We start from the raw sequence: 12827 nt of genomic DNA, 5'->3' as shown, positions 1-12827 counted from the left end.
CTTCTGAAATGATGACTGCTGGCTGCAGTTTACTGATGTGGAGGAGGAGATGCATGGATTTCACAGCAGTAATGAGGGCTTCATCAGCATGTTAATGTCGCTCCTCGTCCTCTCTCCAGGAAGCAAGACCTCAGCCTTTCAAGCTCAAAACCCTTCAAGAGCCACTTCGACGAGTCAGACGCCCAAGTCATCTTCCAATGTTTCCAGTAGACAAGTACGTCCCACAGGTAACGTGCTCTTTCTCCATTCCAGCGGGTCTGTTGGGAGTACTGTGTTCGCCTGTATAATTGCAATGAGAGGGTCTAGACTGGCTGTAGTCTCGCTCTGTTGTCCACAGAAGTCAACGTGTAGAATGTTCTTTGACAGAATTGTAGTTCCACTTGAACTGGGTTAAAAAACATTTTTAAGAAAACATTTAAAAAAAACTGTCCCACCCAGCTTTAGAGTGTTATAGTAGTGTTAGAAAAACGTACATTCCTGTTTTTCTTACACTTTCCGATATAAAAGATTTGTTGGTGCTGGGGAAAACCTGCATGAGTGTTGCAAGTCCTCTTTATTAACGTGTCACACAGCAGGTCACAGTTGCAGGTTCTGTAATTCTCTCGCACCCTGCTCGAGGTCCAGCGGCAAGTATCTTACATTTATGTGTAAAAAAATCAGATGGTTTTATGTGAAATAATTCCAGTGTATGGGGGGAACACAGAAAGAATTGTTTCCTAGGGTGTGGGTGCAGGTCAGGGGAACTTTTTAAAAGACTTGAAATATTACTAAGAAGAAAACAATTTCTTCTTTCGCGTGACAGATGGAACTCTGCTGTAACCCTGTTTTCTCAGCACTTTCCTGAAAAGCGTGGTCTGTTCAGAAACACCCACTCAGCAAACACGCTTCGTGTCTGGATAGTTTAAGCTACCAGTCATAATTGTGACATACAAGGAAATTAGTATCATGCATTTTAAACTAGAAGCGTCAGGCAGTGATCTCGTTTTCTTGCATACTGTTGCAATGAATTTGTAATTTAACATGAATTATCCAGCCTTTGACATAATGCAATCTCTATTCCTCCCTGCTTTTTGTGAAACAGTGCAGCACAAACAGCTTTTAACCTAACAGAGATGTTCAGAAAGTCAGGGTGGACCTCGTCTGATACCACTGTGTTGGCAGTCTCGCATCGGGCAGCACTGCAGAGGAGAACCTCTGAGAGAGTGCATGGTTGGGCATGTAAGATTACTATGCCGGCAAAGACAGTGTTGTGCAGATGGGCTGCACACCTGGGATGCAGGTAGATGAAACTGGTTGAGCCCCACCATGCAGTGGGCAGTTCGCTTGCCCATCGGAGACCGAGTGCCAGTGGTCAGTTCAGATAGGCGGGCTTGAGTGTGCCAGAACACGGTCGTCTTTCCTGTGGTCCGTCGGGGCTCCCTGGGCGTGGGTAAGCTTGCGGTATCGTGAGCAGGAGCTGCTTCAGTCCTCTGCCCGACGCCAGCTGGGCTGTGGGCTCTGAGGGCCTCGCAGCGCACGAGATGGCCGAACGTCGGACAGCCTCGGCGTGGGGGGGGGGGCATGGGGGACTGGCACTTACTCCTCCGCCGGCGCCACGTTTGTCTCGGCGAGGCGCCTCGATATTCAGCAGCTCCAAAAGTTCGAAATAAAGAAAGCGGGAGCTAAAAGTCCGCTTAAGAAAAGGCCGTCGCGTTGTTGCGCAACTGCATGATGGCCGCTCGGCGCACAAACCGTTCCTCCGCGCGGGTGTTCTGTAGAAGAAAGGCCGTTTGGTGGGCTGAGTGGCCTCCTCTCGTTTGCCACCTGTCCTCGGCTCTCGTGAGCGTGATGTGGGGAGCCGGCTCTTGTCTGTGCGGAATGGGAAGCGCCTCATTCCCGCGCGTTTGATTTCAGTTCCAGAGGCGGGTGACCCAGATTACGGGCTGCAGAATTTATATACAGCTTCCTCCCTTCAGTTCAGTTTTATCAGGCGCTCAGTCGTGGGTTAAGCGCAATGTCGCCACTCGACTTTAATTTGTGCGCCTTGGTGCCCTGTTGTATGGCTGTTTCGCAGCCTTTGTGTGAATTTAAAGTCTCAATCCTTTACATGAAGTCGAGAAGCTTTCAAGAGAAAGAGCGCCTCCAGCCCCAGTTCTTCTGGGATGATGGATCCAGAGGCAGGGAAAAACGCAACACAAAAGCACTGCGACTGCCATTTGCTGTTTTTTTTTTATGCCTCTCCATATGTCTTTAAAGTTTGATAATAAACGGCTCACAGTGTTAATCTTGATTAAGTGGGTAAAGACTGGGTTCAGTTGAATAACCGAGTTGTCCCTAGGAATGAAAACCAGCAATGCTAAATTCTAAACTTCATTTTTTTCCAGACTTGGCATTTTCTGAATTGTCACCACCACACACCACATTTCAATTTTAAGAAACCCATAAAACTGATGAAGCATTCCAGTTATTTCCTGTTTTGCCGTCTGCACATTAGTTTTGTTCATGTTCTTTGTTCATGTTTTTTGCTTTTTTTTTAAATGAAACACAGGTACTGTAACAGCTTTCAAAATTCAATCGGTTCTTATTCCTCTATGTATTGTAGGTGATGTGATTCTATTCAAACACATTTTGGCAGCCAGTCAATGTAGCATAATGCTAACCTACTGTAATATAGTGCTGTACATGATTTTTAGGCCATCAGTGCAAAGCATGAACGCCGGTTTGTTTTCTGATTATGCGGCACAGGATAGGAGATAAATCATTTAGTTGGGCATTTGTATGAAAGCTGTGGACGGGCTCTTGGCACAGTCAGCAGCCCTGTTTTTATTACTTCTGGTTCTACAGCTGCAGTGTGAAGGGTGATGCAGATTTGACTGAAACGCTTTTGCCAGCATTTCCCTGACATCTACAGAGACGGTATAAGCTCAAATCCTGTTCCATCCCACAGGCACATCATCACTCTAAATCCACTGAATTTTAATAAGCACTTAAAAGCTTCGCCATTTACTCTAGATCGTGAGTGATATTGTGGAATGCTTATGTCTGCTTACTACTGAGGGTGTCGTGTGTCGTTGGATTCTGGTTCAGTATTTCTGGAAGCTGTCGGCTGTTTTTCTGGGGATAAAGGCCCTCGTGTACGCTGGGGCTGGATTTCCTCTGAGACCTCACGCGTTTCTTCTGATGCAGTGCACGACGTGTGTGTGTGTGTGCGTGCATGCATGCATGCTATTTGGGCAGCTGTGCTACAGAACGTGGGTCCAGTTGCCTTTCCTCATGTCAGTGTAGAGCCGGGTTATTGCTGTCTGCTGGCTTGTTGTTTTTCTTTTTCAGTCTGGGAGCATTAGAAATTCAGTTCAGCCTCCAAGACCACCCACTCCAGACCCCATTCTTACTCCTCCCACCCCCCTCCCCACAGCATCACTGCTTCTCACTGAATATGCTAAGCCTGATGAACACAGCGATGCACTTCAGCTTTGTCTGTGTGTGAATCGAACCAGAGGGGAAGGGTGCTGAAACCAGAGGACTGAACCGAGGGATTGACGGCGGGACGAGGCGTGGGGCTCCTGTGATGGAGTGCCATTGTTAATTTCTCTGTGGGCTCCCCAGCGCCGTGCCCGGACCTCACTCGGGAATGTGTTAGAGTGCGAGACTCCTGGCATGCGGTAGCGCCCCGGGGCTGTTTATGTGCTTTTTCTTCTCGGAGAGGGGGGGTCGGGTATTGCCCGTCGGCAGCAAGAGAGAGAGATGTTATGGTCTCCGAGATTTTCCCTGTCCAATATCCACGTGCGGCTGACGGCGAAGGGGCTCCTCCGGAACCTGCAGCTCCTGCCGGGATGCAGGAAGAGCACGATCGTGTTCCAGACAGGTCTGTACGGTATCCGCCGTCGCGCCGCTCGGGGTGCACGGCCTGGCAGTGCCGCTCGCAAGGCGAGAGAGGAGTGAGAGGGGAGTGTGAGAGGCGGCTCTCAGGATGCTTGCTTTTCTTTTTGTGCTTGTCCTGCATGGTAACCTGTTTGTCACGCATCACACAGGCATCTTCTCTCCCTCCCGGCATGCAAACTGAAACGGCTTGGTAATTGCCTCTTTAATACTTTTAAGATGTGCTTAAATGCGTGAGGGGGAAAAAAGTTCCATCACAAAATACAGTGAAAATAATCTTAAGGTAGGCAATGTGTAGTTGTGTTTTTAAAGAGCTGCTGTGTCATGTTAGCTGTTTTTTTTTACATGCTCCATCTTTAAGGGTTAGGGAGCTACTTCTCTGGAGCATAGAATGTAGGTTAGCAGAGCCTCTGTTCACCAGGCTGAAGTGAGGCTGCTCGTTCTCCCGAGCACTAATTTGAGAGGATACATACCCAGGGGGGAAAAAAAAGCTAACGGTTTCTCTTCAGATCTCTGTACAGAATCTCCAGGCTAAAAGCATTGTGCTCCTATGATGAGATGCAGTGAAAATATGAGAAGAATGCATACTTCTGAAAGGGGGGGAAGAACTGGAAGTATCGGGCATTCCATGTTCCTCTAAAGGGACCAGTGACTTTATTAAAAGTTCATGTAGGAGTGATTTAGAAGAGATTTGAAGTAACGCTGTAAAAGATTTAAGGGGATTATCTGAATTCATATCGGTTATGGTAATGAATTTGGGGGACTTCACTGTTTGTTTCTGCTCAGATCTGTAATTCTCTAAATCATCGGTGTACTTTCACACAAGCAGATAAAAAGCTCTTTGTTCGGGTTTTGTGATGCAGAGTGGTGGGCAGACCGAGGAGTTTTTAACACAATTTGGGTCAGTGAAAGATTTCGATGGAACAGATGTGGAATATCTGAGGATGGATTAGTAGTTTTGCATTGCCGTTCAGATTCCTCAGAATGTACTGGCAAGCGAGTTCCTGTCCTTTAAACTTCCAGCCATATTTGGTGGTTCAGTGATGAGGGGCACATTTTTGTGCTTTCTGCCGTCTTACTGACTCATTGTTTTTCTTTTGAAAGAACGTGAGGACCGTATATGATCATGATAAATGACCACATTTTAAAACCATTAGGCTGTTTCCACAGAGACAGTCATTTCCTCGGTTTGGAATGGATTCATTTTTTTAAAAAAATTTTGCTTACTGTAAGTCCCCAGTCTGTAACATGGGCATAAATGGCATTAACTGGTATCACACAAGCGTCCGGTGTTTTCTTGAACTGAGCATCTCTGAAGGCCGACTCCGAGGTGGAAGGGGAGAGTGCAGATGGCTGTGAGGGTTGCTGTATCGTGGGCAGACGGCACCACAGGAACCTCAGAAGGACAGAGGCGGATTTTCGCCCTGGTGATGTCTGGACTAGAGGCCTCAGCCCGCTTGAGTGCTCCATGACGCTTTGACTGCATGCCGAGATGTAAAAATAAATACCGTGACCGTGCTTAGGGCATGGCCGGTGACGTTACCATGGTAATGATGGGGTCTTTACAGTACAATGCTGCAAACTGCCTGCTTGACTTAAATCTGGATTAAGCTGCAAATTTCTTTTTAAAGCGCAGGAAAACTTTAAGACATGCTTTTCCTGTGGTATTATCAGTCAGTGTATCATTTTTAGGAATTAAAACTGATCTAAGGACTTTGGTTTCCATGGTATTATAATCCCAGTGAATCCCTCATCTAATCCAAAAATTTACTTTGTGTTGCTAGCTGCTATCAAAAGGAATTCCTGCAGATGACTGCTGATTCCCACAGCACCGACTGTTTTGTTGAAATACTCCCCAAACGCAGATTGCATAAAAACGTAATACAATCTAACTCCACCTGATGAGGGAGTGATGCCATCAAGTCTTTACAAAAAAACTAATCGGCTGCAGAATAAGTAGATTAGAAGGGAGGTGGTATCGATAAACACACAGTGTGATGTTCCTGTGTGTAACTGTATGAGCAAGCCAGCCGTGTAGTTACCTTAATCTGTTAATATTTAAAAGATGCAGAAACTGTTTGACGGTCTTAGATAGGATATGGGGAATATGCAGTGAGTAATGCGTTTGGAAATGAGAGCGAGAATTAATTGAGGGGTTTCAGTTAATCCGAGATGCTGAATAACCTCAGTTCATCATTCAAGGAGCCTGCAGTGTTCTTTTCTTCTTCGAGTAGAAACCCAAAACAACAGGCAAAATGATGCAGTTATTGGCGCTCAGCTTGAATCCTCATTTAGAGACTGTACGAGTCTCTGTGCCACAGTCTATGTATTGCTTATAGGCAAAGAAACATTTAAAATGTATGCTCTTTCGCATGAAGATCATGAATTGTTTCACTGGACACCTGGGGTGTCCGGCCCTGGTGCTGAAGGACCAGGGCCTCTGCAGGATTGCTAGGTCTCTGTAAAGTAGCAGCACCTTCTGGGAAAAGCGGATGAATTGGAGCGGTTCAGCCAGCGATGAGCTGATTTAGCTCCTTAAGTGCCGTGCAGTAAGTGGACCCTGTGGACACGCAGCCCTCCAAGACCAGGATGGGACTGTCCTGCCGTTTGTCTTCTGCTAGAGAATTCTGCACAGTATGTGGTATCCCTGGGGAAATGATCTGAAACCCAATGCAGCAAGAAGTGTCATTTCAAACTCTTCAATCTCTCCTCCTATTTAGAGTTTTTCTTTATTCAAAAGGGAAGGCGGAAAAGATAGATGAGTGTTTTTCTGTGCCAAACAATCCATTTTGATTTTGTTCTGCATTGTTCACATTCTACTTAAACACCATAGTCTTATCTGCACAATTGGGTACTTTTATACAGCGAGAATGAGCATATCCCCATGTTATGAACGTGAAGCGCAGGTATGAACTGAAATTCTTGTTAACGAGTGTATCTGGAGATGCTCCGTCTCTTAAACAGCACAGGATCATCGCTTTCAATATAGACATTTCACGCCATTTTCATTGATCTCGCTGTGCAAGAGTGTAGTGTCAGCCCAACATATGAACAATGTATATTTTTATATATATATAACAATACATTGTTTTACTTATCAACAAATATATTTAATGTAATATGTGCTTTACAATAACTGAGATAAAAGACGGTATAGAAATGTATGATCATGTACAGTCTCTTTGGTCTTTGCATTCCTGTTGTGTGAACAATTCTGCATAACCTTTACTAAGTCTGAAGGATGGTTTGGTACAGGTTTTTGTGCTCTGCTGTTTTATTCTAAGTCCACTTCCCAGTTTTATTTCTACATTAACAGTACATATCTGTAAGATAAACAAAGGGCATGGAGCACAAACATGGTAAAACATGGTAACCAAGTGATTCTTGGAGCCTGTGACTCGTACTGATGGAAGGTTTTCGATTTGTATTCAGCTAGACCAAACGTCCCGAATTGTTCTCAAATATCTGGAAAAACTTGATTTTCATGGCTTCTTTAAAATGCTGGTCTTGGATCATAATTAGTTTCCCAAAATCCTTTAATACGCTGCTCTTGAGGAGCTGCATTCAATTTAAATTTTCATTTTAACTCAGTGGATGCCAGTCATTTAATACAGTGGTAAGAATGTCCCTGTAATCGCAATGAATCCTTGTCTCCTGCAAATCTTCCTCTCCTTGGGACAGAAGTGCCATTCCCCGCCAGCTCCACAGCAGAAAGACCGCTATTGTCAGCTCAGTTTATTGTTCTGCCATCCGCGTACGGGAGTTGGCTGCAAGTTAAAGATCCTCGCTGAGATGCAGTACAAGCGGTAGACCCTTGGAACAAGAGATCAGAAGAAAAACAAATTTGATTTTAATCTGTAGCTGATATAAATCCATCCTCCTAAATATCATAAACATCATTTATATTGGCGTAATGTTGCTTGTCTTGCTGTCCTTCTGTTTTAGGTATCATAGGGACTGACTGGAGCCATAATACTGCTGTACGTCGGTGCCGTTTTGTAACGGAATTAGACTTTCACTGTAGCTATCGGAAAATGCTTCACACAGGCAAGCCCATTAGAAAGACATTTTTCCTTTTCAAGGTTCTTTAAATAATTAATGGGGTAAAGATGACCGAGCTGTGTAGGATTTAATTCTGCATCAGTTGACTTTTTTAATTCCTTTTTTGTAGTGGATCTTTTTCCTCAGGCCAGAATTAAAAAAAAAATATTTTTCTTCAACGTGTCCAGATTAATCAATTTTATGATTACATGAGTCACGTGTGTGTGTGTATGTGTGTACACGGCTAAAGCTGTGTAAATGTGAATTGCAGGAGCTGGATTGTACATGGGAGATCGTACAAAGAGCAACAAAGTCTTATACAGTCTGTGTCTCCTGAATAATGAAATTCCATATATTTTGGGAAGCATTCATGATTTATGGATGCTTCCACTACACGTGGAACACGTCGTAGCCGCCCTCTCTGAGCTGAAACAGTGTTGTGTTATCGGTGTTCTTGACTCGGTTTAATTAATTGAGGCAGTCTCCAGGCAGAAGGCTGATGATTATGATTGCAGTGCCTGGGCGTAATTAATCCCCAGGACATCTGCACTGGTTTCTAGGGTAGCGTGGTGCACAACTGCTTTACGGGTCTCTTTGTGTCTTTCACAATCCACTGAGGGGTATAGTATTACACCTGGAGAACGGTTACATTCAGGGATAGAGACCTACAGACTATCCCTATCAGAGCTGACGCCACAAGAGTTTCATGACGCCCAATCAAGGATCTGGTAATAAAGAGCATGTTATTCTTCTTTACGTTCACAGTTATTCTTGTACATGGAGTGAACGTGGGTTTTTATGCTCATGATGAATTGGCCCCCCTCCTTCACCTCTTGACGTTATTGCCTGGTGTCGTTTCTGGGATATGTCAGCGAGGCGAGGCCTCACGAGACCTGGATGCCCTCCTACTAACCTGGAAGCAGGATACCTTGCCCTTTTCTAATTATTGGACCCCACAGATGTCTCAAAGTTCATCAGACACAAAAGAATAAAAGACATGACGCTCCTCTGTTTGCTAATACTTGATGACCTCTTGCATCCTGCTTTAAAAACGAGTGGGCTCTGTAAGTGGGGGCTCAGGCATGCAGCAGCAGGACCTCCCCTGCTCACAGTCTGTGGGCTTTAACCAATGAAGTCTGTGTACTGTAGGACATGCATTGCCCCTCCACCTTCCATAATCTCTTCCATTCAGTATGGCTTCTGTATCTTTGGTGAAGTCCAATAAAACAACAAGCAGTGACCCTGTAGGTCCAAATGTCAGACTTCCATGTCTCTGTTGGGCTGCTGGTGTGCCTGAGGGGGCAGCGTGGGGTGGAAAGAGCCCGTTTCCATGTACTCCTCCTCCTCACTCCACAGCTCAGGAGTCCTAGCTGCAAAAATGCAACAAATCTCACGTCCTAGTATATAACAGGACCTTGCAGAGCTTGAAATATTCCCACCTTTGTTACACTACAGTTTTTGGCTAGTAACTCTTCTGGTAACGGGTTCTAACAGTACCAGATCTGGTTTACTCTCTTTGTAGTGTTCTGGGTGAACACCAGCATCGGGACGGTTCTGAAGGCTTTCTGAATCCATACGTCCTTCTGCTACAGTTCCCTCTCCTGCAGTAGGAGGGAGAGACATAAGTACAGTTTCTAATGCCAAGCCTGTAATTCCAAATGCTCCACTAGAGGGCACAGTAACAGAGCCCATCCTTGGAAAATGAAAATCATCACAGCTCTGGCAGCTAATGGAGTAAACCGGATCCGTTCAGCAGCTGCATGTCTTTGGATGTGTTAAGTAATGGTACATAATTTAGAGCTGCTGTTCTGTGTACTGTACAAAGCACCTATTTCATGCTGTTTTGGTTTTCTAATCAAGGATATTTATAGGGTACTTCAGAATTAGTCCCCTCACACACAGAAATGCAAAAATGTCACACTTCAGGTCCTCAGCAAAATCGGTACCATAACGATAAGCTCTTACTTGTAGCATGCTGGTTCGAATTGGAAATGCTCCTTAAGTCTGGTTTTGTTATGACTCAGCCATATTTTTAGATGAATCATATCCAAGTAAGATTTTAAGGAAATGAACTGAATGCGTGTACGCTGAATCATCTGCCTGACCCAAAAGGAAAACGGTGTTAGGCTGCCAGCTGTAGTGCTGTAACGGATTTTTTTCCCTCAGCTGGGGATGAGCTCTCCTGGTTCGTGACCCATAATCCTGTTCCTCTTGGTTTTAAATGCACTTCCCTGTAGTTTCCACTTGTTTGTTTCAACAGTTAGTTGTCTTTGTCAATCCCTTTGAGGGTTGTGAATGCTGGAGTCAGTTCCCTCATAGTGTTCTCCACTTAAGGCAAAAAAGATTCACTTTCCTCTTAGCCTGACTTTTGTTGTAGCCTCTTGCTGTTTTTTCTTCTTCTTATAACATTCCGCTCTTGACTGCATTCAATATCATGCACCCAGTCTAAGTCTTAATTAAGCAAGGAACTTGGGCATTTTGAGTTTTGGAAAACACTTCCAAATTATCTGGAGTAATACTTAAATGCATCTCAAAATGTCAGGAACACTTTTTTTTGTTTCACCGAAATAGTTATCGAGCATGTCTGAATTATTGTTGCAATTTCGATATGTGGATCTTCCAGGACCGTTGCATCAGTTAAACTACTGTACAGTGAAGGAAAGCGCTTGAGAGTTTCGACTTGACCTTTCACGTTCTCCCTTGTTCACACAAGTCTTCCACAGCGGAATCTCCTTCATCACTTACCTTGAGGCCAATAGAGGAATGCTTTGAAGCAAGAAAAATGAAACATCCACAGCAAACTGATAACATCTAGAGAAAACATTTCAAGTTGAAAAGATTTTTCAAGATCACATTAGATTTCAAGTATTCAGGTATTAAGAAAGCGAATAGGGGACATTGCAAAAAAAATAATGAACATTGCGATTTTACTTAGTGAGGTTAGTGCAGGCCATGCAATCACCGCTCGACAAATTAGATATTACATCAGCATACAGTAACATAACGTTAATGCGGAATTATTTTTTTTGCTTTTTATTAACAAATTATTGGTCCTATTGCAGTTACAACTGTGAATAAAATAATTCCTTTCTCCATAACACTGCAAAAAGTAAACTTAAGGTGGATGTTTGGATGGGTGCATGGTTTTTGGAGCACAACGTGTTTTCAGCAGGTGCACTGGCTCTGGACTGTCCGAATATATGTGTTGTAACACCAATGACAGCACTGGTTAATGATCTTTGTCCAAAGCACACTATAGCCTAGTACAAATAGATAAGCCAGCTCATTCTGTTTGCATTGTGGGTGGAACCAAAGAACTTCAAGGACGCATTTTAGTAAATTGAAGCTTATTCTTTAAAGTAGTTTTCTCCTAAGGGAGAGCTTTGCATAACTAAAAAAAAAATTAAATATCCACATGGAAATCAATGGGTGATTTCTTCTATGTAAAGCAAAACAGAATGTTTATACTGTAGCCTTGGTTTGTTTGTAAGTGCCATTTTTCTGAAGTTGAGGAAGAAGTAATAGGTTTATTCCATGCTGAAAAGAGAAGAGAGAAAATAACGTTTCAGTTGTGGAGTCTTCTTCAGGTGTGGGGGAAGTTAGCCATCTTACCTTCTTTTGGGGGGCGGGGGGAGTGTTTTCTGAATCTGACCGAGAAAAAAACAGTAAGAAACATAATCAGGGATTATGTATTCATACCCTATTGCCATTTAAACTGGCACTGTCCTGTTACCTCCCTAGCAGAGTGGTACTTGGGAACCTGCTTGTACCTCTGGCCAGGCTGAGCTTGGGATACTTCTTTGGTGGGAGGAACAAAGCAATACAGTATCCCGTTGTTTCTGTGATGGGGCTCTGTGGTGCAGGAGCTGTTTTTCATGTGAGGTTTTAAAGGGGTAGTATGATTCTGTTTGGTCTTTCTCAAAGCTCAAGTTGAAGCAAGCTTCTTTCTTACATCTAGTAATTGGAAAACACTTGAGCTAGTGATCAAAATCCCTGGGACTCCTGCACCATGTGAATGAATTCCGGCCAGGATAGGAGGAATTGCTGTAAGTCATCGATTCATCCGAAAGCACGTGGACACCTCAGATGAACGGAGCAACAATTGATCACTTTTTTTTTTTCCTCCTGAACACATCCTCTCTTGCCGCCACACCAGCACATACTCAGGCTGTTGTGTGCCACACGTGTTGAGATGTCCGCTTCTTTGTATGTCTGAATGTGTTTGCGCTGGTAATGCTCATATTTCGTTCAAATGGATCACACACCATTTCCACAGGGTCTGAACTCCCAAACAGGTCATACTAGTGCATGTACCTCTGTTTTCCTTTCAAATTAATATAATTTAGGTTTAGTTTAGCTGTGCATGTAAGGTCATTATTGCTTTTAAAAACAAACCCTTCACCTACATGTTGTCATCCTGGGGCGTTTGTGAGACTGTGGCCAATGGAATGGTTTGTGGCTTCACAAACGTACTTCACTCCTGACGGCTGTCTTCTGTTAGACTGAGCAGCTCTGAGGTTTCATGTTACAGTTCTCCATGGCGCGCTGCTTGTACTAAGCAGGAATGTAACGGAAGTCATTGACAATGTCGATTTAAGATAGCTAGCTCTGTATCCATAATTACCTCTCTAGAAGAATGCCGTTCTCGAAGAGAAATTGCAGGGTAGCTCAACATTTTGGAACGCAGAACAGTTGGAGTGAAGGCCATAATCAGAATCAGGAATTGGACATTCTGGCAGGAAACAAAAGTGGCCATAGTAAAAGGCTTAAAGCCCTAAAAGACAGACTATTTGAAAGTCCAAGTATCAGTTTCTAAACTCCTCTTTAATTCATTAGAGTTTTCTTTGTCCAAGGAGTTAGATAAATCAGTTTCTTGAAGATGAAACTTTACAAACGGTCTCAGACCTAAAGAGCTGCAAGCAAACCAG

General features: G+C 43.9%; 1 protein-coding gene across 2 annotated transcripts in view; it reads left to right on the top strand.

Annotated features, from left to right (window-relative positions):
- The window catches only part of LOC148840394 (microtubule-associated tumor suppressor 1 homolog A-like), a 56668-nt gene that overhangs the window by 19078 nt on the left and 24763 nt on the right, over positions 1-12827 (top strand). The window contains exon 5 of one of the 2 annotated variants that reach the window (XM_088918690.1): positions 120-227. In XM_088918690.1, coding sequence (XP_088774816.1) covers positions 120-227 — 108 coding nt within the window. Of the gene's footprint in view, positions 1-119; positions 228-3443; positions 3845-12827 lie in introns of those variants that run through there. The other variant, XM_088918679.1, reaches the window with a different exon arrangement.

Source organism: Atractosteus spatula, chromosome 1 (assembly GCF_055471065.1).
Source record: "Atractosteus spatula isolate fAtrSpa1 chromosome 1, fAtrSpa1.hap1, whole genome shotgun sequence".
In the NCBI taxonomy this organism is placed as follows: Eukaryota; Metazoa; Chordata; class Actinopteri; order Semionotiformes; family Lepisosteidae; genus Atractosteus; species Atractosteus spatula.
This window is presented reverse-complemented; position numbering and strand designations above follow the sequence as displayed.